This window comes from Mesocricetus auratus, unplaced genomic scaffold (genome assembly GCF_017639785.1).
Source record: "Mesocricetus auratus isolate SY011 unplaced genomic scaffold, BCM_Maur_2.0 Super-Scaffold_100676, whole genome shotgun sequence".
Classification (NCBI taxonomy): Eukaryota; Metazoa; Chordata; class Mammalia; order Rodentia; family Cricetidae; genus Mesocricetus; species Mesocricetus auratus.
This window is the reverse complement of record NW_024429266.1, coordinates 32,295,969-32,322,445: the sequence shown is the minus strand read 5'-3', so window position 1 is coordinate 32,322,445 and position 26,477 is coordinate 32,295,969. Positions and strand designations below refer to the sequence as shown.

At 34.3% G+C, this 26,477-nt stretch overlaps 1 protein-coding gene across 3 annotated transcripts in view; it reads left to right on the top strand.

Moving 5' to 3' along the window:
• Cop1 (COP1 E3 ubiquitin ligase) overlaps positions 1-26,477 on the top strand; it is a 113,837-nt gene that overhangs the window by 73,042 nt on the left and 14,318 nt on the right. For all 3 annotated transcript variants that reach the window (XM_040737265.1, XM_040737264.1, XM_040737266.1), the window contains 7 exons: positions 1,380-1,523; positions 4,137-4,245; positions 4,549-4,630; positions 8,109-8,225; positions 15,319-15,436; positions 17,260-17,384; positions 18,691-18,851. In XM_040737265.1, coding sequence (XP_040593199.1) covers positions 1,380-1,523; positions 4,137-4,245; positions 4,549-4,630; positions 8,109-8,225; positions 15,319-15,436; positions 17,260-17,384; positions 18,691-18,851 — 856 coding nt within the window. The remainder of the gene's footprint in view (positions 1-1,379; positions 1,524-4,136; positions 4,246-4,548; positions 4,631-8,108; positions 8,226-15,318; positions 15,437-17,259; positions 17,385-18,690; positions 18,852-26,477) is intronic.

Sequence of the window (26,477 nt, the reverse complement as noted above, 5' to 3'; positions counted from 1 at the left end):
CTAGCTAGCACCCCTAAGTACCCCCTACATAAGTATTTATACACGTATATCATGCAGTTGTATTTATATGCATTTAATGAGTGCCTAGTATATTTATGATACTTATTGGTGGTAAGAGATATATAGGTATAAAAAACACATAGCAAATTTATTAGAATTTGTGTCTTGAACCTTTACTTTATAGTTTGACTTGTATATAAGAGGTTTGATTTGGGATTTAGCCTAGTAATTAGTAGCCTCAACTCTGAAGCTGGATTACCTGATAACTGAATATCGTCTCAAACCACTTAAAAGCCAGCTTACTTTGAGCAGAGTACTTTACTCTTATTCTCAGTATTCTAAAATGGTGATAATAGTAATATATTACTCATATAGTTGTTAGGAGAATTAGTAATAGATCAGTGAGACTTCTTCTGTAATCTCTGGAATTACAGCTACACCTCTAGGAAGGACACTTAATTCATATTGAGAAGTATTGAATTTGGTGGTTCATTTAAATTTTTATCTGCATCAGGGCAAATTAGATTTCTAGCTTGTATGATAGGAGTGAATAAGATCTTGTATTTTGCATTGAAGTAGTTTATTTTGGAATTTGTATTTAGGAGAAGTTACAAGAGAGGAATAGATTCCCTAAATTCTCTAAAAGAAACAGAGAGGTTTATTATTATTATTATTAAGAGTTTTTCCTATTGTACAATAAGGAATGTGCATTGACATTTTGTAACTCAGAGAGATAGTATTTGTTTTGAAAATAAAGAATGAACTTGGGGAGAAGTAATGATAATTTAGTTACTGTTTTTATTAATATTCTGTCCCTTTCTGCTTGTATAGATTTATTTGTTAAAATATCACATATCCTGAAAGAGTAATAATAATAATTTAAGAAAAAAAGCTAACTGGTAATTTTCTTTTGACATTTGTAGTATTTCAAATCATTAAAGGTTTCCATACTAAGATGTAATATGGTTATTAATGGTAAACTGGAAAATACACCAGATGTCTAGAAACAGAAAGTCATCTTGACAGTTACATGTCTTTATAGTTCCCCAAGTCTTCTAATTTGATGTCCTGATGATTTATTCTGGACATGTGGCCTAGTGAAACTTGAAGATATTTCAAGAAACTGTCTTACCTATGAAAATAAAAGTTCTTAGAAATAGAAGATTCCGGCTGAGGATGTAGCTCAGTGGTATTGTGCTTGCCTACTATGCATATATGCCTTGCCTACTGTCATTTATGCCCGGAGTTCAAGTTCCTTCACTGGGTGAATTTAAAAAGAAGAAGAAAAAAACTTAAGATCCTGAAATGTTGCTACATTTAACATCACAAGGTTGGCTACATGGTCTCACAGATGAGATGTGTTTTCTCCTCCCGTTTAGTATTGAATTTGACCGGGATTGTGACTATTTTGCAATTGCTGGGGTTACAAAGAAAATTAAAGTCTATGAATATGGTACAGTCATCCAAGATGCAGTGGATATTCATTACCCTGAGAATGAAATGACCTGCAATTCCAAAATCAGGTATTTATGTTTTCTGTTACCACAAAGTAGTATGTATATAACTGCTATTCATATTAGTGATAAGTATGAAATATTTTCCCTTTATCATGAGACTGCTTACTCATTCAGTGCATTCTGTGATTGTATATATAGAGATGCTTTTTTTTTTAAAGCAAAATAATATCTTTCCAGTTGATGTTTGCTTTCTTTTTGTGGGAATTATCATTTACTTTTACCTATGAACAGTATCTGAACATCACAAATAATCCCCATAATATGTACATATCTCTCTAAATACTATAGTTGTTTCTAATTTAAGTTTTTTCACACAACTATTTTGCTTTTCTTTGAAAGAATAGTATTTTAATTTATTAAAGATTGTAATTCATAGTGTTTCACTGACATGTTTCCTAGAAATGTCAGAAATTCTGGAACCAGCTTTTTCCTTTCTTGCTTTTTCCTTTTTTCTTTTTTTTCTTTTTTTTCCTTTCTCTTTCTTACTCTCGTAGAAGAAATAGATTTCCCTAGCAGTTCTTAAGAGCACCTGATTGATGGTGTAGACTCAAAAAGAAATCCATGTACCTTTCTTACATTGATGAGTACATACACACTGTTTTTAAGTATCCTTTATCTGAAATGTTGGGACCAGAATGTTTCTGATTTAGTTTTTCATCCATGTACATTGTGAGACATCTTGGAGATAAGATGTGTATCTAAACACAGACTTCACTTACCCTGGATGTGTGTCTTCATATACGTTGGTATGAAACTGGGTGTGTGTATATTTAGGCAGTAGATTTGGTGCTCTAAATGTTTTGGGTTCTGGGTCATTTTAGGTTAAAGATGTTGAATCCAATGTATATGTGTTTATATGTGATTTTAATGATGTTAGTAATAAACTAGTATTATGTTCTTTTTGTTTTCTAATTATCCACAATAGTTTGTGAACCTGCCCATTTATCAGTGGCACCCATAATTGAGAATCTATTATACTCTGTCTTCTAAGTAAAGAATATATTGCAAAAATGAATTTATTAAATGCTCGTGTGCTAGGCATTGCCTTGTGTGCTTTAACAGTTGTCTGAGATGGTTACCATTATTGCCCCATTTATACCTGAAGGATGCTAAGACCAAAGGTAAATAGCTTTCCTGGAATGATCTAGCGAATATGTAGTGAAGTGAAGATCAAGGGAATATTAATTTTAGAGTCTGTGCTTTTAACCCCTTTATATTTACTTATAACATGTGGCCATTATAGTAATATCACTTGTATAAAATTGTACTTTAAGCTGGGCATTGGTGGCGCATGCCTTTAGTCCCATTACTCAGGAGGCAGAGACAGGCGGATCTCTGTGAATTCGAGGTCAGCCTGGTCTACAGAGTGAGTTCCAGGACAGCCTCGAAAACAATACAGAGAAACCCTGTCTGGAAAAAGAAAAAGGAAAAAAAAAAGTACTTTAAAACGTCACAGTAATAAACTCAGCAGAATACTTGGCTCATGAGAAGTATTCATAGTCATTGTTCCCTTGAGGAAAACATAGAGTTTAAGTGTGCTACTACCTCCTCTGTCATGGCATAGTACAGTAAATAGCTGAAATTGCTCAAGGCCAAAACCTAAGGATCTGAAAGGATCAGTACATAAGTACAAATAACAGAGTTGTCCAATTTGTTTTTACCAGTTATGAAATACACTAAGTTAACCAGAACTGCAGCTATTAAATGGCAGATCTGGAATTGGAGAAAAGTTCTGTCTGAATCTATAATGGCAACAGTATATTTTAAAATACAAATGATCTCCTCCCAACCCCTAAAATTTGCAATAAATACAATAGAGAACAAAATACATTCTTAGATGTTACCTGCTTTTCTTAGTACCTTGTTCACTAATGTACACATTTTATTGTCCAGTTTAAACATGTGTATGTCTCAACAATAGCTTACTACTCTAGATGCAAACTTTTAGAAAATAGCTAAAATGATTAATGTTAAAACTTTGAATCTATTGGGTGATTTTAATTGGAATTTCAATCATAAGTTTTATTGCTTAAGACCTTTTGAATGTAAATACAGAAATTCAATTCAAACTCATTTATTAGCTTAATATGGTTTGGCTCAAAAATCTGTCTTACGAGCCGGGCGTTGGTGGCACACGCCTTTAATCACAGCACTCGGGAGGCAGAGGCAGGCGGATCTCTGTGAGTTCGAGGCCAGCCTGGTCTACAGAGCGAGTTCCAGGACAGCCTACAAAGCCACAGAGAAACCCTGTCTCGAAAAACCAATAAAAAAAAAAAATCTGTCTTACCTGTCATTCTGCTGTAGCATTCTCAGAGCCACTTGGGCATTTATCATTGTCATTTATTGCTGTGCTTGTCACATGTAGCAAAGATGATCAGTAACAGCTCTTGGCTCATATCTATCATACACTTTATGATTAGAGTAAAAAGTGGGAAATTTCAGCATTGGATAGTTTACTGTCAATTAAAAAATGTAGTATTACTAACATCTCTTTCTGAATGATAGTGAAGTGATGCAAACCATTTCAAAGAGTATTCATCTTCCTGAACACACAAGAATTCATTATGCTCCATTGTTACTTATTTACATCTTAAAATTTTAGCTTTTTCTTTCGTTCAGCTGTATCAGTTGGAGTAGTTACCATAAGAATCTGCTAGCCAGCAGTGATTATGAAGGCACTGTTATACTATGGGATGGATTCACAGGACAAAGGTCAAAGGTCTATCAGGTAAATATGGAAACTGACTGTATGTTAAAACAATTTTTTTGTTTTTATAACAAAAATATTCATGTGCTTTATAATTTAAAAACTTCAATCATTATTTAGTATTTTCCTAATTACATAATAACTGTGGTAATACCAAATAAGAGATACCTCCTACTTTATTTTTAGAAAGTATCAAATACATTTACTGAAGCATTAATTTTAGTAAGTGTGAGGCTTTCCACCAATGTCTTTGCTTTTCATTTGATTTCAGTCTGTGCCACTACCCCATATCAATAAATTATTTTTTTTCTCTTCTATATCAAGGAACATGAAAAGAGGTGCTGGAGTGTTGACTTTAATTTGATGGATCCTAAACTTTTGGCTTCAGGTTCTGATGATGCAAAAGGTACTATTCCTATTTCCCCTCATAAGTCCCCACTCCCCAAAACTCCTTTTGTGCACAGCTATGCAAATTATTTATTGAAACTCATGCCCAGTTCTTTGTGAATTGAAAATAATTTGAGTGAGAAATCAGTTTTTCCTTCTGAGTGAAGGAAAAATGATTGCTGTATATCTTCATAATAATGTTTTTGGTTTTGTGCCACACAAATACATGTGAATTGCTGGCAACTTCCTAAATATACTTATTTTCTTTATGTATTTGTAGGTGCTTGGATCAAAACTTTACTTTTCATGATTACATAGCAAGTGCTGTTAACCACTGAGTCATGTGTCCAACCCCTACTCTCATCTTTTAACTAAGTTTTTTACATATATCATCTAGTAAACTTCATTCCTTGAAGCATTTAGAAATTTCTACATTCAAATTTATATTAAATGTTCAATATATTCTGAAGTCATGTGGTGTTGTAATATTTCCAAGCAAGTTTGTATATATCTCTTTTGCTAGCTTGATTGGCCTTTTCTGCTTTTCTTTGTCTGTCTTTATTATTTTTTCCTTTCTGCTATAGAGATGTGAACAGTTTAGCTTACTTTTAAATCAAGTATACCAAGGCTTTTTGGATGTGTTTTTGTGACCTCTGATAATAAATGCCAGTAAACTTAGCTTTGTACACAAATTTAAAGGGGTCCATGTCCCAAAACATGAAAATTGTTAACTGATTCGATAGTGGCTATATTGAAAGATGATAGTATGTATTCTTTTAACAGAATTATTTGTGAAACATAAGGTTAGAAAATAAATGTATTCCAGTTTCTGAATTACACTTTTTACGCTACATTATTTTAATGTTTGTGTAACAAAATAAGCAAAGGAATATATTCTGACATTCAGTTTTCATCCTAAATAGTTTTTATGTTATAATTGAACAAATCTCTGTATGTCTGTGATACTTCTCAGTTGGAAAATTGGTAACCTCTTATGGTGTCCACACAAGTCTGTCTACACTTTATTCCCAACTCCAGAAGGCCTGATTTCCTCTTCAAGCCTCCACAGGCATCTGCACACACATGATGTATACATACAAACACAGTCGTATAAGTGAAAATAATATAAATCTTTAAAAAATGAATTATAGCCTTAATTTTCTTTCCTTTTTTTTCATTTCTTTCTTTGTAGCTTCCAGATTATTGGCTAAATAATAGTAACCCTAGCATTGAAATCTTTATTTCATATATTATGCTTTTTCTTCTGTCTTTTTATATATAAAGACCCCCTTGTGGACAATGTTACTGTCTATATTAGTATATGACAAACATATATTCATTTAATTTCTTCTAGTTGTCCTCAGAAGTGAAATTGCTCTATCATATGGTAATCTGTGGTTACTTTTTTTTGTGAACACTCACCATGTTATCTTTACCATTTAAGATTCAATATATAATGGTTAAGTGTTACGATTTCTCCACATCCTTGTCAACACTTGTATTTCCTTAGCCTTTTAGTCTTGATTTGCCTGTCTACCTGCCCAACTGACTACATCCCTCTCCATATTCTTTTATTTCCCACACTCTTTGTTTTTCCCTTCTTTCAATCACTCACTCCCTTCTTTGCTTACCTGCCTGCCTTCGTGCCTTTTTGCCTTTGGTTTTTGTTTTGTTTTAAAAGGTATAGATAATTGAGATCTGTAAGTGGGTATAAGGGACTAATTTTCTATAGTTTTAGTTTCTCTACTGTTCAGTAATGTTAAACATCTTTTTTATATGTGTGTGTTACCTGTTGAGCTATTTGTTGAAGTATATGTCTAAAATCACACCCCCCCCAGTCAAAATTGTCATTTTTCTTTCTGTTTTTTCTTGAAATGGGAGTTATCTTTATGTTCTGGGTAACCAGGTGTGCGGTTTGTACTCCACCTTTGGGTTGCCTTTTTACAGTGTTGATAGAATTTGGTACATTGAGCTGGGCATTGGTGGCACAAGCCTGTAGCCTGTAGCCCCAGCACTCGGGAGGCAGTCCTGGTCTACAGAGCAAGTTCTAGGATAGCCTCCAAAACAATATAAAGAAATCCTGTTTTAGGAAAAAAAAAAAAAAAGAATTTGGTACATTGTTTTTGTTATTGTTACAAAGTCTAGTTTGTTTAATTTTTTCTTTACTTGTATATGCCTTTAGCATATTAGAGAAATCACTACCAAATTAATTGCTGTGACACTTTCTTCCTTTATTTTCTTCCATGAGTTTTCTAGTCTATTTAAAAATTATGTCTTTGATCCATTTTAATTTGCACACGGTTTAAAAGTACAGCTTTGTTTTTACACACAAATATCCTGAATTTCTAATGTCTCTTACTGAAAAGATTATTCTTTCCTCCTTGTACTGTCTTGGAAAACTTAATGAAAACAAGTACACTATACATTCATGCGCTTAGCCTTTGTCTTTTTATAGTATGCCATTGGTTTTTATGTATATTTTTATTTCTGTACTACATTGTTTTAGTGATCATAGTGGTATTTTGAAATCAAAAAATATGAATCTTCCATCTTTGATCCTTTTCAAGATCATTTTGACTGTTTGAGGTCCATTGACAGTCTGTTTACATTTTATTTTATTTCTTCAAAACACTTCATTGGTGTTCATAGGGAAGCTGTTCAGACTTCTTTGAGGTTTGTTTGTTACTATTTTTATATTCCTTTGTAATTATTTTCATCATATTTTAGTTCATGTCTCTGACTTGAGACCTTCTCTTCTAATCTTTGTTTTCTTCATATACTTTCTTACAAATACTGTGGTAGCTCATCCTAAAATTTCATCTATTGACATTTGATGTTAGTTTCAAAGTTTATGTGTTTTTGTTTTGTGTGTCAACATTTCACAGCACTCCTCCCCATCTTTTGGGACTTATGTTCTTTCCTCTTCCAGGGTGTTCCCTAAGCCTTGGTTGTAGTGTTTACGTTGGGAGTGAGGGTAATATAAATGTCCCACTTACTGCTGAGTCCTGAGTCTCTTATTCTCAGTGTCTGACCAGTTATGTACCTCTCCCTTGACTACTTTCCAATGTAAAGAAGTTGCTTCTTTGACAGAAATTGACAGCAGCCCAGATCTATTTATATTGGGGGTTCTCAAGTGTTTTAGGAGATGATTTTATCTTAACATATCTCATTCATATGGAAATGTGCAATTTTATCAAAATGTGTGTTCTTACTTTCACTATAGAATATTGAAATTAATTCACATATAATGGACCCACCATCTAGCTCCAGAATGCTTGTTTTGTTACCTATATTTGTGAAATCACTGTTCATATCTATTGATTTTTAACATTCAAAGTAAGCTCTCAGATTTAAGAATTGTTCTGTTGCATGATTATTCAGCTTAAATTTTTTAAATAAAATGTTTCATGTTAAAACAGAGCTTATAACACTTGTCAAGTTACAGAAACATTTGCTCAGTATATTGTTTCTTTTTATTTTCATTCTCATTACCTTAGTGAAGCTGTGGTCTACCAATTTAGACAATTCCGTGGCAAGCATCGAAGCGAAGGCTAATGTGTGCTGTGTGAAATTCAGCCCCTCCTCCAGATACCATTTGGCTTTTGGCTGTGCAGGTAAGAAATAAAAGTAAATTCATCTTCTTTCAGTTTTTATTCTTGTGCCTAGAAGTACATTTGAAAATGAATTGTAATTACCTTTGTAATCTTAAATTTTCTTTTTTACTGTTAGGTTTTGTGAGCAGTATATCATAACTACTCATTGATATACCTAATTGTGTTATTCTGTCATCCATCTTTAATAATAGAGATGGGCATGTGGACTTTTGTTGACTGCTAAATGTTTATGTATATTTTCCTTAGAGTGTAGCAGAATAGTGATTAATAAACAACTGTACCGTAGAGTATCAGGAAGTTTTTAAGAAGCCTATTAATTCCTCTGACTTTATTAAATTCTTGCATAAAGCATTCACCTAAGGGGAATGAACATGCCAATCACTTATCATGAAGTACATGAGATGTAGTCTTCCTTCCTTCCTTCTTTCCTTCCTTCCTTCCTTCCTTCCTTCCTTCCTTCCTTCCTTCCTTCCTTCCTTCCTTCCTTTTTTAAGGTAGATACTCTGGTCATAGCAACAAATCATTTGAAGTATTTTGTAGTCCTATTTTACCTTGTACTGTCACATTACTAGTAGTAGCTGTTTTCAATTTGAGAGGACCATGAATTGCAGAATAAGTCATATGCTCATCCTACCTTTTTTCTCTCTTGATTGCTTACTTAAAAACTAAATACCTATAATTTAACATGTGAAAATTCCTTCATATTTTTCCTAATTTTTTAAAAAGATAAGCTGGAACAATGTAATGAGAACAATAACATTTAAGAAAAGATAACATGTTTTAAAACTTGTCATTACTAGTGATATTTGTTTCTATAAATCTCTCACTTCCCTGCTTATTTACTCTTTTTTCCACTAGCCAGAAATGTTATCTTGAGCAAGTTGACTAACTTGTCTCCCAAGATATCTTTAGCCATTGGCTGTTACTTATCAATAGATTCTCTTATTGATGCTTAATGTGTACATGATAGATATACACATCTTCCAAGATTTTTTCTCTGGTATAAATTCTCATTGTTTTTCTTGCCTAATTTTTTTGTTTACTTTTCCATGTAAGCTTTAATGTTCATATTTTTCCAGCAAAATTATTATAAAAATAATTAACAATAATTATAATTACAAATATTTGATAGTTTTGAGAGAATTGTTATTGACACTGTATATTTCCCCATACAATTCTGTGCAATGTTTGATTTGGATTGACTTTTTTAAGTGAAATTTTATAGTTTGTATCCTGTAGGGTCTGGAATTTTTCTGGTCAGCTTTCTTTTCTATGTATAATATTGTGATTTTAAGTAAAATAGTAGTTCTGTTCTCTATTGTATTACTTTTTAGAAATATGGACAGAAACTGATGCTATATATGCCTTGCCAATAGACATGATAATTATTTTTCTTTGTAAATATAGTAACTCTTTTTGTAGTTTTTCAGTTTACATCAGCCAAAAATGTTAGGTACACTTCTTTTGCAGTGATTCATTGCAGTCTCTACCTCAGTACAAAACCAAGGACAGTGCTGTGATTACTAGTGACTATGGGCCCTGTCCATTTCTTTTAGTTGAGTGGACTGTAGTTGTTTTGGTACTTAGAACATCTATTTTTATATACTAGTCTATTGAAATCAAATATTTTAATTTTACTACTGTTTTTTAATACACATCCAATATTTTATTCAGTGCCTTTCAGAATCATTTCACTAAGATCTGTTAGCATCGCGAGTTATGCTTATTCATTTTCTCATTCAGAATTATTTGTCTTTCTTCAATAACCTTGGCTTGAGCTTAATAGATAGAATTTTTCCAATGAAAGAATTATTCCTAGTATTGCAGTCATATCCTCTAACTGTATTTCTTTAATATTGTTCCTCTCCTTTTGACTATTTAGTCATGCTTACTATCTTCTTAATGTTTTATATTTTTAAATGTAAGTCATTTTTCTTTAGTTCTCCTGTGACTATAACTATTTTATGTTTGGGTGTTTGTACTGTTAGTATATAGAAATACAGATAAATTTCATAAATAAATTTTACGTTTGTTCCTTCTAATTTCCACAATTGTAGTTTTATTATATATTCCTTGGGATAATCTTTGTATAGGATTGTATTTTATTCAAACTAAAACAAATTGTGAATTACTTTTTTGCATTGTTTAATTTGCTAGAAGATACAGTATAGTGTTGAATAGACTCATACTGAAAAATAGAAAAAAATTATCATTTACAATATTGTCAGTATCATTCATTTACAGTTTGGTATAATGCTTACTATTGAAAGCAAAAACTTTGATGCTGACAAAAATACGTCCAGAACAAGTAAAACTTAACAGTTCTTAGTGTCAACAAGTACATGAGACCAAGAAATCAGTAGAATCACCATAAAAATAAGTACTTAAAACTTAGGAAAAGTATGTTATCCCATAATTAGATACTTAGTCAAAATACTTTTTATAAATGAAATAACCAAAAAACAACAACAACAACAAAAAAAAAAACATTAAAAGGAAAAAGACAGTGTGAATCTCTGAAGCCCACTAATAGTTACCATGGTCCTGGCACACATATTGAGTTTGTTTGCCCCAAATACCAAGTTCCAATATAGTTGCAGTTTTGTGGCATTTTTATAAACATATAACAACAGAAAAAATCATATATTAAGGTCTTTTTCAACTACATTGGTGAAAACATCAGTCCAGGAGAGTTACAATCAAATGGGTTAATAGCTGCTATTGGATTCAGATACTGTCTGATGACATTTTGATCTTTAGTATTGGTGGGATGTAGTGGTCTGTTAATACATCCCAGGGTATTTTATTTGGTAGTTTAGGTTTGTTTGGTCAGACACAAGTGAGCATGGATTGGCTATTAAGGGGGCTAAAAATAACCTGTGAAAATTTGTCTCTGGATTTACAACATCCAAACTCTGCTTTTGTTCAGGGCTCATTACCACCGCAACACTAATAATGTAATGGAAATGTATGCTATATTAATGAATAGTGATACTTACTGTACCAGAGAAATTGATTCCCTGCACCCACTTGGTGGCTTACAACTATTTGTAACTCCAGTTCTAGGTATCCTGACACCTCCACACAAACGTACATCCAGGCAAAACACCAATGCACAACAAAGTAAAAATAAAAATATATATAAAGAACTAGTTACCTGCACTTGCTGTAGGGTCATATTTTGATTACATATAACCCCCATTCTTCTTTTTAGACAGAACCTAGTATTCTAGACTAGACGTATTGCTGTATAGCTGAAAATTCAAATAATTTCTTGCCCTTCTTATCCAACTGATGTGGTCATCTAGGAGCTGAACCTCTGGGCATGCCTGTGTAAGATTGCCTATTGCATTAATGGAAGTGAGAAGACCCATCTTGACTATGGGAAAAACTACTCCCTAGACAGGATCCTGGGTTGTGTGAATATACCTGGAGAAAGTGCACACTAGCATGTTTGTTGTTGACTCTTTGCTTCTTGGATATGAATGCAATTTGAGCAGCTCCCTCTAGTTCCTGCCTCTGTGACTTGCCCATCATTTTGGTGGGATCTGGGTACACTATGAATAAGGCTTCCCTGAGTATTCTGTATATAGATGTATTCTCTTGTACTGATCCTACTGGTGCCTGCTGTTGGTTTTTTATTTATGGCATTTATTATGTTGAATTGTGTTTATTTTTATCTTAAAGACCTGTTGAATTTTATCAATATTTTATCTACAACCAAGGTTTTTGTACTTCACTTTATTGATAGAGTTTCCGGGTGATGATGACTAATGATAGTGAATAACGTTCTTAATGTGCTTTTAAATTTGCTTGATCTGAGGTTTTGGTTCTTTGTTGTCTTGTCTGATTTTTGTGAGAATAATGCTAATCTTATGGAATTAGTTTGGAAGAGTTGCTTCTTTAAAATTTTGAAACTAATATCCTTTAAATGTTGAATTGAATTCAGCAGTGAAGCTGAACTTTTATAGGAGACCTTATTTCTGATTTTTTTTTGTTATTTGTAAATGGAATAATAAAAACCCAGAGTCAAATATAGAGAAAAATGCTGAGAGATCAGAGAGAATGAGGAGGAAGCCAAAGCCACCTTTACTTCATTAGCCTCCCAGTGGAAAAGAGAGCAAGATCCTATTTCTTCCTGCTTATATCCTGTCCCTGCTTAGCCATGCCACTCCCTGTCTGTCTGTACAGACCTTCTGACCTCTATGGTTAGCTAGTGGCAAGCTCTATCCTCTGATCTTCAGACAAGCTTTATTTGTACAGCAAGATATCACCACAATCTGTTAGTTTTCTACTCATAATTCAGTCTTGGTAATATTCATGTGTCCAGAAATTTGTACATTGCATCTAGGTCATTAAAATTATTGGTCTGTGGGCATCTACTCTTGTGATGTTGCTGATATTTCATTTTCTCCTTTCTATTTTGAGTCTTCTCTTTTTTTCTTAGTTTAACTAGTTATTGATTTTTCTATAGCTTTTTTGAAAAGTGACCTACTTGTTTCATGTATTACACACACACACACACATTGCTATTTCTCCCATTTGTTTGTGTTCTGATCTCTTATTGTTTCTTCTAATTGCAAAAATTGACTTAATTTGTTCTTCTAATTTTTTGAAGTGTAGTGATAAGTTGTTTTCTGAGACCTTTCTGCCTTTTTTTGTTTACTTATTTAGTTTGTATACACGTGTGTATCTGTAATGTGGGATACACAAGTAGAAGTCAGAGGACTGCTTGCCCCAATCAATTCTCTCCACCTCCTGAATTTTAGAGTCCAAAGCCATGTTGTCAGGTTTGGTGGCAAGTTACTTTACCCAAACTGAGCTATCTTGCCAGTCCCCATTTTGGGGGTTTCTGTTGTTGTTGCTTGTTTGTTTGTCTTTTTGTTTTATTTTATTTTTACTTCTGTAACTTTGTGAATATATGTTGTATATATGTGAGTTCACTGAGGCCAGAAGAGAGCATCAGATCTCTTGGAGCTGGGGTTACCGGTGGCCGTGAACCATGTGATGTGGGTACTGAGAAACAAACTCAGGTCCTCTGGAAGAGCAGCACTCATTGGTTCTGCTTTTTTGAAGTGTGCATTTATTGCCATAAATTCCCTTTCTACTATTTCTACTGTATTCTGTCAGTATAGGCATATTGTATTTTTATTTTTAATTATTTTGAGAAATTTAAATTTTTCTTTGAATTTCTTTACTACATTGGTTGTTCAAAGTTCTTAACTAGCTGTAATTATATATAATGTCTAAATTTTTGTTACTGATTTCTTGTTTTATTCAACTCTCAGTTGAAAACCATAATGGATATTTCAATATTTTAAAATACACTAAAACTTTTTTCTTCCCATGTTCAACCATATTATCTTAGAGAATTCTCCATGTGTTATCGAAAAGAGCCCATGGAGGGTTCCATTTAGTCCAGAGTATTATTAATTATGGATTTTCTGTCTATTACTGAAAGTCAGCATTAAACTCCTCTATTACTGTATTGAAATCTCTCCTCAAGCCTACTGTTTTCCTTATTTGTTTGTGTGTTCTGATAGTGGGTGCATTCAAGCTAAGAGTCATTTCCTCTTCCTCTGATTTGGCCCATTTATATAGTGAGCCACCTGTCCTTTTTAATGCTTTGAGTCTCTTATGTAAATGTGGTTATTACTTTTTTTTTGAAAATTCCATTTGCATGGGATATCTTGCTATTTTTTTTTTCTGCTTTAAACTGTGCTTAACTTTTGAGTTGTAGAAAGCCTCAGGTAAGTAGAATGTAGTTATATCATTATTGTTTTGGTTGGTTCTGTCCATTAATTACCTGCATACAGCCAAGATCATCTGAGTATCCATATCTATTAACTATTTTCTCTCTTTGACAGTTCCATGAATGTTGTTGGTGCATATTCACACCCAGTAATGTCTGTACATAAAAGAATTGAGCATTTATGATCTGGCATTGTGGGTATCCTCCCAGATATTTTAAATAAGCTATTATTTTTCTAAGTACATTCAGTGCTGCTATTTCACTACTAGAAAGAGTCCCCCAAAACAGAGATTTTTCTCTTTCCCTCACCTGTATATGTGCTATTGAAGACAACAGCAAAGGTTCGTTGCAGTTTGTTCTCACCCTACAGCCTCTGTGAAGAAACCAATCTTTTCATAGACAAACTAGACCTTATGTTCTTAGGCAATGAGTTGGCAACTACTTTAATCCCAAATTATAATGACTCTGTTCATGTTCTGTTGGGCACTGGATTCAGGATGACACTCGGTATAGAGACATCCTCAAAATCCACAATCTGCTAAGACCAGCACAGCACAGACTGGACAGAGGACCCTGGTGTTGTGCCTATCTGCTGCTCTGATATACTTAGAACCTCAGGTAGCTAAGTGAAACACAGATGTTGGTCAGAATAAGAATACAGATTAGTTTTTCTGTGGTCACAGGTCCCTTCCTGCCTAGTACCAAGGTGAGTTCAGATGTTGATTGTTTTTGTTTTTGTTTTGTTTTGCTTTAAGGCAAAATGCTTGTCTCAGTGGCCTAGCAATGTTGTGTGGTTTCCCCTAGCCCCAAGGGATGGAGCGTTGCACTATCCACACTCAGGGAAGAGGTGGTAAAGGCAGCTTGTTGGTAGCAGGCCAGCTTCACCCAAAGTTTTGGTGCATGAACACTGGAGTGGGGAATCAACCTTAAGCTTAGGGCTCTGTCACACTGGATTGAATCTTTGTGTTCTGATACTAGGCTCTAAATTTAAGGCCTAAAGCTAGTTTCTTTTTTTTCCCCCCATTAGCTAGTGGCTTCTTTTATGCTATGTTACTTGGAGTTAGGGAGAGGTTTGTGCACAGCTCTTTTCTTTTTGTTGTTGTCCTTTGTATTTTATAGTCTAATTCTGTTAGGCTTAAACAAGATGCTGAGATCTCTCTCCTGGATACTTTACCTCTTGTGAGGGTAGTTTTCATAAACAGACCTTGAGAATAATGTTAGTATGTTAGATGATCGCTCTTACTCAGCCACCACTTTGCTGTGATGGAAACACCAAATCCAGTTCAGTTTTTTGCCTCCCTTTTCTTCATTTACTACAGTTATCTCTTTGTTTTATTTTAGATCACTGTGTTCACTACTACGATCTCCGTAACACTAAGCAGCCAATAATGGTATTCAAGGGACACAGAAAAGCAGTCTCTTATGCCAAGTTTGTTAGTGGTGATGAAATTGTCTCTGCGTGAGTATTACTCCCCTTGGAGGGTGAGCTTAGTAGAAGTCTCATCGTTGATGTTGTAGGCATATGCAAAGAATGACCTTGATTCATATTTTCTTTCTGAAATAGCAGATTTCCATATCTTCCATTAAAATGCATGAATCTTACCTTCATTGTTCATTTTACTTGTGAATAAATGTATTACTTTCTGATAGGCCCTCTTAAAAGTGATATTTTTAAAGTCAACCATTATGTTGTTGGGTCAGCTTTCAACATAGTAGTAGAATTATTTTTTATTTTAAGTAATTGGTTGATTTTTTTATACTACCCTATATCAGTTTCACAGTAAAATCTGTTTTAAAGATAACTATTTAAGTGTGTCTGTTTATAACAAGCAAATGTCCTTTGTAAAATCTTTTAGTTACTTTTTTGAAGGTAATAAAATCTCAGTCAAATAAAGTAAACTCCATTGTGAAAGTACAGAACTTCTAATAACATGCATACTTCCATATTTTGGTTCTTCATCTCATAGTTCTTTAACTATCTAGCAAATGTCCATTCTTTTTTTTTACAAGACAGGGTTTCTCTGTATTGTTTTGGAGGCTGTCGGACCAGCCCGGCCTCGAACTCACAGAGATCCGCCTGCCTCTGCCTCCCGTGTGCTGGGATTAAAGGCGTGCACCACCACCGCCCGGCCACAAATATCCATTCTTAATTTCTATGCACATGCATGCATGTGTGTCTTCCCAAACTTAATGATTTCTTGCTTTTTTCTTTTTTTGCTTAGTTGTTTGTCTCTCTCAGAAGAATGCATATGCCAGTGCCTTGAATTTTGTATCTCACCTTCACACTGGTGGTTCTAAATAAGAATTTAGTGATTTGGCAAGATGATTTTAGTTCACTTGCAAAAGAGGACAAAAAATATTCATAACTGAGCTTTCCAAGGGAGTTATTTGGGAAATGAATTCACAAGCTTAATTTAAGTGGTAACTAAAGAGTATTCCATATTTAGGATAACTATAATAGGCAGAAATGACTTAAATGACATATATTTTAAACTGAAACATAAAAGGACAGTCATTGCAATACTGTGGAATAAAATAGATTAAAGCACATTTCTGAAAGAGCTCAAATCCAACAGTTTGGATCTTGGCTATATACAGTTGTAACCTGTAACCTGTAATTTTCTCTTTACCAAATGGAGCTAATAGCAACACTAAGCTTTTAAATCTTTAAATAAAATAATATATGGAAAATCTGTATCACAGTGTCCTGCTCATTAAGTATAAATATAGACACAGTTCCTTAACAAAAAACATAAAGAAAGCAGTTCAGTACAGGAAAGCAGCTTGCAAAATTGTATCTGTCTTAAAATTGTCTATTAAAAATTACCAGTGGGTTTTATTAAAAAAAAAGTTTTGGGTAAGAAATGAGATCCATATATTCTTTCAGCAAAATAAACTATGTTGTGTACTGTCCCATGTAGGGATGGCATGAAAATAGTTTGTATCTAGTATGCCAATAACAAGAAGAATGAGTGTCTTCTCAAAATGAAAAATATATCTCAGTGCAAAAAGTCTTATTTATTGATGATGCGACAGTGCTATTGATGCTATTAATGCTTATACTTCCTATATCCCCAAGCATTATTGAAAGCGTGTTAAATGAATTTGGTTTTCCATTTAATTCTATACAGTAGATTATCATGTATCATATTTAACTGTTGAAACACTGAAGCCAGTGGGAATACACAGGCACCAAAGTCTGCATTCTTAACCACAATTACTTTTGGCGATGAGTTTCATACCAAGAAATCTAAAATTTACTCCTCTTTGTGTTTATCTCAGCTCAACAGACAGCCAACTAAAACTGTGGAATGTGGGGAAACCATATTGTTTGCGTTCCTTCAAAGGTCATATTAATGAAAAAAACTTCGTAGGACTTGCTTCCAATGGAGATTATATAGCTTGTGGTAAGTGAAATTATATCTTTAAAAAAAAACTTTGCAAAGACATGTCACGGTAGTTTTCAGTAGAAAACTGATTTGTGCTCTTGGAAGGTAGCATCACTTGATGCTTTGGACTGAATTCTTTCCTTCCTTCATGCTGGAGAGCATTAGTTTTTCTTTTCTGCATACAAGCCCTGTATTCATAGTAATTTTTAACTGCTTTCTAGCAATTGTAAACATACCATAATTTCCGTAGGTATAATATAGACTATAGAAACTATTAATTTCTCCTACTAGTATTTCAGAAGACATCTTTTCAGAAGCCTGATATTCATTTCACCCTGCCTAGTATCCTTTTCATTAAGCAATTTGTTTGGGTTGGATGATATTATATGAAAATTTAAATCAGAAGTGGAAAAATTCAATTTACTATTATTGAAATGTTCTAATACTGTTAACAAACTTTTGTTAACACTTTTAAATTGTGTTTCTTCCTAATGTATGAGTTTGAATACCACCAAAGTAGATAAGCTGCTCCTGAAATGTGTCGGTTTGACTTCTCAGAGAATTGAGTTGTTTAGGCTGTTCAAATTGGCTTTTTTTAAATACCATAACTTTTATTTTCCTTTCTATATCTTTTCAAAACGCACTTTAAGACTCTTGTTTATAACAGCTTTTTGAATGTACAGACCTCTGCCGAGTATTTTTTAATTTAAAACATTTTAGGCCGAGTGGTGGTGGTGCACGCCCTTAATCCCAGGACTTGGGAGGCAGAGGCAGGTGGATCTCTGTGAATTCGAGGCCAGGCTGGACCGACAGCCTCCAATACAGAGAAACCCCTGTCTCGTAAAACCACACACACAAAAAAAAAAAAACACTTTGGTTTTAGGAATATAAACACATATCATTTAGCAATAGTTTTTGTTCAAGAATCCCTTCTCACATAGTTCCCACTTAATTGGTCTTGTCATCTTGTCTTTCAGATTTGAATATAAAAGGTAATTGGTCTCTTTGCTAAAACTTGGATTAATAGTTACTATCTAAATGTTGTGTTCCAGAACTAGAGCTAGAAATGTAGTTCACGATAGCCAAAGGCCTTAGATTCAATTTGTAGGGCTTATAGAAAGAAAGGTAATCTAGCTGGCTGAAGTATCATATACTTATGATCCCAGCATTTGAGAGGCAGAGGAAGGCAGTTGTGAGTTTAAGGACTGCCCCCGAGTGAGTGAGTGAGTGTTGAGTGTGTGTGTGTGTTTATGTGTGTGTGTATGTATGTATTCTAATTTCAGGTTCTCCCATTCTAAAAAGTGCATTTATTTTTTCTTTTCAGGAAGTGAGAACAACTCCCTCTACCTGTACTATAAAGGACTTTCTAAGACTTTGCTGACTTTTAAGTTTGATACAGTCAAGAGCGTTCTGGACAAAGACCGGAAAGAAGATGATACAAATGAATTTGTCAGTGCTGTGTGTTGGCGAGCACTATCAGACGGGGTAAGTTTTCATGTATATTTTTAACCATGGCACTTCATACTGTTAATGAATACATAGCATTGATTGTTTTGTTGTTTTTATTTTAGATTTTAAGGTATAGTTAGGTAAAATAGGTGTTTTGTCCTTTTTTTTTTTTTTTTTTTTTTTTTTTGGTCTGGCATATTATCAACAGAGAAAATGGGTGTTTTAGATACTAATTGAAACATTACCAGTAAAGCAATCTCTTGGTGATGAATCTCTCATATACCTAGGTCACATGTACAGACTTCAGTTATCTCTTTTATAAAGACTAGAAATTCCTCCAGAGTACCATCTGTCTTATTCTTCTTAGTGATCACATTGAGTATCTGTTCAAAAAAAGGCCTCAACTGATGTATTCCTAATTAAATACTATTTCAGGGTAGAATTACTCTATAGAATTTATTTACAAGAACGTTCCACTGTTGGGTTATAAAGAAAATCATACCCTCAAATTTTTCACTTCCTTATACATTTTAGAATAAAGGCTTTTCCATGAATTACATGTGGAAAAAATTATTTTTACTATGTGGGTTTATGCCTAAGCAGTTGTTAGTGTCTTTTTTTTTAAGTTTTTTAGGTGCTTGATTAGGGAGGAGGAGTATTTTGTTGTTTTAGGTTGTGTTTAGGGTCTGTAAAGTGGGCTTTTATACATGTTAAAAATGAATTCTTTCACTAACTTATAGCCCCTAATTTTATTTTCAACACAGAAAATTCTAGCCTGACACATAAAGTATTGGTGTTCCAGAAGTCTTCTTACTATGTAGAATTAGGATAAAGTACATGCACTATTACACATTACGTGAGTATGTGTTTGTCGGTGCAAGCTCTACGTATTGCAGTAATCTTAGTTTATCCTAGATTTCAAAAATTGATGTCATCTGTTAAACATGACTGAAAAGAGGCATCAAAAACAGGAAATTTCAGAACAAAGAAGAACCCTGAATGTTTTTAGTGAACAGCAGAACCCTTTGCAGTCTGCAATAAGGTCCTTAAAAAGTTGAAAACCAACGTCAGAAGGTTTTCCTTAATAGCACAAAATTATCACAAGTGAGTCATCTGTGTGCAAGAAAATATGTGATGAACAAAGAAGCAAATTCATCATTTGTACACCACCTGTTCACATTTCTGAAAGGTCCTTGTGAGTCTCAAATACATCTTTAATAATGATTCTAGATGGTGGGCATGTTATTGGAAACAACTTTCTATATGTTGTTACCCTAGAAGGCCTTTCTAGAGTGCCAAACATGGAAAGGGAACAGAAAAATATTAATGTAAATGTGTAGGCCTAAGCTGAAGTATATGTCTTAAGTTTTGAACGAGAAACTTTACCAAGTATAAAGAAGTGAATTTAGTAACAAAAAAAAAACAGATTTGTGGAATAAGAATAGGAGGAGAAAATGATCTGTATTGGTTTAAGCTCAGTATTATATCACAGTTTTTTTAAATTAAACTTGTAAATTATTAGAGAAATTTTGTTTTTTAACATTTTGGTAGTTGTCTTAGGATTTTATTGCTGTGAATAGGCTGTAAGGATTCAGGCATTATGCTGGCTTGCCCCTGTCACCTCGCAGAATGCAGTCAGGCAGTGATCTGGTCAGCCCAGGGTTCCGTGGCTATGAAGGTGCAAAGGACACCCCTCCCCCACTTAGGCTCTTCACTATTCTTTTCCTCTCTTTCCAGCTGTGCTGCTCCCCTGGGGCAGACAGGACTTTTCCTGTCTTCCCCTTCTCTTCTGCCCTCTCTGTCTCTGTGTCTCTTTTCTCTTTCCCTCCTCCCCTCCATTTTCTAATAAAACTTCTCACTAAGCTCTGTCTGCCTAGCTTGTTTGTTCCCCAACTTGATCACACTCGCCTGCCTTCACAGCTTCACACAGTGGACTATGTAGGCCTCCATTCAGGGAGATCCCTGACTCATGTCTGTTCTTGGTGGTTTTCCTTGGTGTAGGAGGGAGATTCTATAACCCCTTTCTTCTATCCTTGATTCTAAAGCCAGAACCATGTGGCCAAAGATGCTGCTTGCTGGAGCTGGAACATGGCTCCTTCTTTCAATGTACATCTTCACCAACTTTCTGTTTTCAATGGTTTCCTTTACTGCCTAAGCTTGGCCGTCCTGAAACTCTCTAGAGCAGCCTGGTCTCCTCAGAGATCTACCCACCTCTGCCTTGTGAGTGCTGGGGTTGAAAGCCAGGTTGTTTTCTAATTCCTTTTTACAGGTTGGAAGTTTAGCAGGGTGGGATCTTTCCCTGAGGTCACCACTCCCTTTATTCCATTCCTTAATCTGTTTATCTCCTTGAATAGAATATTTAGCTCCATTTTCCTTCCTAATGGCCCTTTTGTCCTCAGTCTGTACATTTTGCATTTTTTACCTGCTCTGCTTGCTCCTTATCATTATAGATCTGCATAAGAATGAACACTAATAACCACATGAAAAAGTCTATACTATGCTATTTTTCGATTTCCTCTGCCAGAGCAGTTAATCCAAAACTCTTCAATTTAGCCCATAGCAAAAAGCAGCCATATTCTTCAACCAAAATGTCATAATAGTCACTAGGCCGCATATTAACATTCTTCTCTGAAACCCCTTGAGCCAGGCCCCCACAGTTCAAATCCACCCTCAGCACCACTGTCTTCAATGTTCGTACTGTGTGTGGTATCCCATTCAGCTGCTGTTCTAACCCAAAGTTCACATTCCTCCAAACAAAATTATGTTCAGGCCTATCACAGCAATACCTCCTCAAGTCCCCAGTACCAGCTTCTGTACCAATATTGTTTTGTGATTAGTGAGTTGGTGTTTTGTTTTGTTTTTTGGTGTTTGTAGATAAGGTCTAGCTGTGTAGTATAGGCTTTCCTGGAACTCTTCAATCCTCCACCTTTCATCTACAAAATTCTGAGATCATAGACAAGCATCACAATGTCTAGGGGAGGCAGAGTTGGTGTGTATAGTTAGTGTGACCTAAGTATACAGTATTTATAAGCTTAACAGCAGTGGATTATTCTAGCCCTTCACATTCATATGGCGTACTGCCTCATTCAAAGCAGCTTTCAGTTCTGCAGGTTCTTTCATTGCCATTGCCAGATATAAATATACCATGTTGTATATCCTCTGTACAGATTTTGAGCATGGCATTTTATGTCTGTGTTTAGATATATAAATGCTCAGCACCAAATATATATCACCAATCTCCCATAGTATTTAGTGTTAATACAGTAAATACAGTACAAGTTGTAACTTAAGAGCAATAGACTGTATATATATAACGGAGAGGTGCTGGGCTGAACCATCTAGCTTTTTGTCAGTAAATGCTGTGATGTTCCCATAACCACAAAATCATCTAAAAACATGTTTTTTAGCATATTCATGCCTACCTTGAAAGACAACAGAAGAATTACCAGACTAGGAATGGACTACACTCAGAGGAGATTCTTAAGGGAAATTGGGATCTACTGTTCCTAAGCTACATCCTATGAGTGACTCACAGTGTTTTAGGACACAAAAGAATTATAATCTAGGGTGAAATGGTGGAAGATAAACTGTGACATTGAAAAGCAGCTTCAAATCCTATCAATTCCTGAAATTGAATTGAGGGGGGTCCTGGATTACTGGTATCCACAGAACATAGACCTAAATTATCTACAAAAGAAGATTAATATAGTTTATTTTCTCATTTTTTTCTGCTTTTGGGAATATAGTAAGTAGGGCAAAGTAGCAACTAAAAAGGCATAGGAAAATACAAGACAACAGAAACAAAAGTTCAGCATAGTAACACACAATAGAAACAGCATCACAGTAGTTCTGGATTGTAATTATCTCACCTGACTTATGAGTATCCATGCTTACAAAATTAAAGACAGGATTGACAATTTATCTTGGGAATTGGAAACAAGTTTTACAATAAAAACACAATGAATTCATTGCATGAGTTAAATAAAAGCTAAAGATGATGATGACGATGACAATGACGATTAGCCAGTGCATACGTTAGGAAGAAATAAACAGAGGAATTCATAAAGGAGCATGAGATATGCCTCAATTAGTAAAATACTTGCTGTTCAAACATGAAGAACTAAGTTAGATCTCTAGTACCTACATGAAAAGCTAAACACAATGTACCATCCTCATAATCCCAGTACTATGGAGGCAGAATAGTAGGATCCCTGGAGTTTTCTGGCTACTGAGTCTCAGAAAAATAAGGTGAAATGACTGAAGAAGACACCAGATGTTAGCCCTTGTTCTCCATATACTCCTCTCCCAAAGCACAGGGGTACAAAAATGATGGGAAAATTAAAAGAAGAAAAGGATGAAGAATATTATTTACTATATTCAAGAATAAACTTTAAAATGTGAGAAAACAAATAATTTTACATGAGCAAGAATTAGAAGGAATTATTTTTGAGAAACTTAGGAAGTTGGTAAAAGACATCAAGATAAATATTTGTTGAGTCTTGGAAGCTCAGAGAGTGGAGATGTGAATATCCCAGGACCTATCTTAAGTTGTCTTCTCATAGCATGTTTCATTGGAATACATTAAGACAAATATAAAACTTTGTATCCTAGTTTCAAATCAGCTCTTATGTTTTATTATAAAACACGATCATTGGACAGGGAGAACCATAAATTGGCATGCTGACCTTGCCTCTATGTATATTGAACAGTGTAAGAGTGATTGAAACCAAGCCATGTCATTGTGTTGCGGTAAACCATATGAATCTCAACTGTCTCTGGTTAACTATGTATACACCTATGAAAGTCAAGGGAGAAGTCTATGAACCCTGCCTGTGAGTGGTTGGTTGCTCATCCTACTGAGTTTAAAGATTTGTGGGGACTGATTCCCTATGCTATATCGTTCTGTACAGTTTTACTAATTTTTGCCAGGTTAAAACCAGTTGTCTCATCTTCTAACCCTTGCTACTGGTGTGGTTTTTACTATTTGACACAATATAATGAATGAATGCTTCTCAATTCTGGCTGATTATTGGAATTATTTGTAAATCTCTCAATCAGGAACAAAATAATTCCAGTTTTAGACTCCTAATACATAATTCAGGAACAAAAAGCAAAGGTAGAGATCTACATTCTGCAAAGTTCCCCAAGGTTTCATGGGAAATAATATATGAACAGTCAAGCTGGGAAACAAATCATACTAGCTCTGAGAAAGCACCATGTTACACAGGTCATCCAAGATAACTAAGTGATTCTTAAGCACTTGTTAGAGGGAATGATTATGATCATGAATGTCTAATGTCTTAGGTTTTGCTACTCCTTCACTTAGTTTAGAGAGAAGCAAAACAGGAACAGGTGTGTTGTCTTTTTCTTCAATTAAAAAAAAATCATCTTAGAAATATATTCACCAGGCTTGGTAGCCCACATCTTTAACTCTAGCACTGAAGTAGCAGGATTAAGAGACCTCACAGCATAAATTTAGGGGGGAGGTACCTCAAGGCTGGGATACACAGACCATATATGCCTATAAATCTTATATATGTGTGTATATAATCACGTGACAGAAGACTTCCCACACACTGCTTTTCAGATTTCTTCAGTGAATATATAGAAGAGGAGCTTCTTCCCCACTTTCTCAGCTATTTCTTTTCATCCTTTTGTCTTCCTTTCTTTCCTTTAGTTGGATGATTGTAACACTTTAGAAAATTGTGCTGACAGCCTTTGTGTTGAGAGTGGAAGAAGATTGTGAGTGTGGACCCTGACTTCCCGGAATGTGCTTCCATCTCCTCCTAAGTTTCTTCTTCTCCAGTACCCAGAATATAGAAAGGCAGAAGCATTCAAAACAGACAGAAAAAAACTAACAGCATTCATTGCCTTAGTTTTTTTCTCAGAGTAAATTGTTTGAGGTATCGATTTTCCTTAGTTTACTGGCCAGCATTATATGGACAAACTGAGCAAAAAATATTTGTTGCTTTAGATTTTGTAGTGAGTGTGGTAAGAAAATCAACAGATAAACTTTATGGAGTCTATTGCTTGACATTTAAAGTATTTCATTATTGACATTTTATGTTTACTGTAATAGAATTTGACATAATAAAATAACTCAATTTTTTCTTGTTTTATATATGCCAATTTTAACTAATAGAATTAACATGGATCTTTAACTATTGCTTTGTTGTTTTGAATTTTGCCTTTTCTAAGGAAAAATAAATATTATTTAAGAAAGCATTATAAATAACCTTGACCTAACATGAAGTTTTACTAAATACTATTTTTATTCTTTGAGAATATCATACGTTTATATATTTTAATCATAGTTCCCCTCCTTCCCCCTGACTGTTCCTAGACCCCTGCCCCCCATCTCATGCTCTCTAAATTTGATATCCTTGTTAAAAAAGATACTTCTCCGCTCTAGTTTGTGTTAGCCATATGCTCATGGGTGTGAGATCATCCATTAGAGAGTTGACCTACCAAGGTCTACACATGTAAAGAAAATTGGCTCTCCCTCCTCCAGAAGTCATCAACTATTAGTAGCTCCTCAGCTAATGCCCCACCCCACTGTACCCCTGTGCTGGATGTTGATGGTGGATCTTATCACGACTTCCACTATGCTTAAAGGTCTCCAAAATACTCAGAGGGATGTGAGTTTAGATTCTGAAGGTGTATCTGTCATACCAAGTTTCCTTATTTCTAGTGAAAGCAGGAAAATTGGATAATGAATGTCACTTCCTTTTACTTAGAAGTTTAATGAATGCTACTTACAGATACTGAAATGTAAATAATGAAAAGAACATATTTTATAGTTGAATAAAAATGCATTTAGTAAATACTTGATGCAGAACTAGCAGAGCTGCCCCCCCTCAAAAAAAGAAGGAGTTGCTTGCATTATGGGTAACAACTCTAGGAGAATTATTTCCTGCTTGTTTTAACCTTTATTCTGTTTGGGGAAAATAATTTCCATGTACAGTCTCATGTAAAGCCCTGTACTCCTGGCACCAGTATCGATGTGAAGTCAGTCTGGGATGCTATGAGTGAAACTATTGGGTCAGATATAAATAAGTCCTAGGTCATCAGCTTCCTCATCCCTTTAGTGCTGTGTTTCTTATTGTTAAACAGTATTTTTTAAATAAACATGATATTTTGATTGGTTTTATTAATATTTACATTTTAATTACAGAGTTACCTGTTTTATGCCAGTTAAGATATATGTTATAAAATAATGACAAACAATTCTAATCATACTGTATTTTATAAAGCTGTGCCTGGCCAAGCAGAAGTTTTATAGTCAGAATTTGAACACTGTAAATGCAGCTAACTTAATCGAGAGATGATTCCTTATTCCTACATCATTTATGTTTTGGAATGTTCAGTTTTCTTTTAGTAACAGAGAACTTTCAGAAAATTAAGAATAAAGAAAAATATATGTAATTTTATTACTTGAGCAGAACAGTTAATTTTTGGTGTTCTCCTAGTCTTCATTTTTATATTAAAAAGAAAACAATGTTTGTGGCATCTTTTCAACCTAGCTTTTCACATATTACTTTGGGATTTTTTTTTAACTCCATAATATAAATTCCAAATACTTAAATGTATGGTGGTTTGACTTACAATTCTTCAACTGTAGTATGTGCCAAAAACTAGTCCTGACCTTTGTAGTTAGTGTCT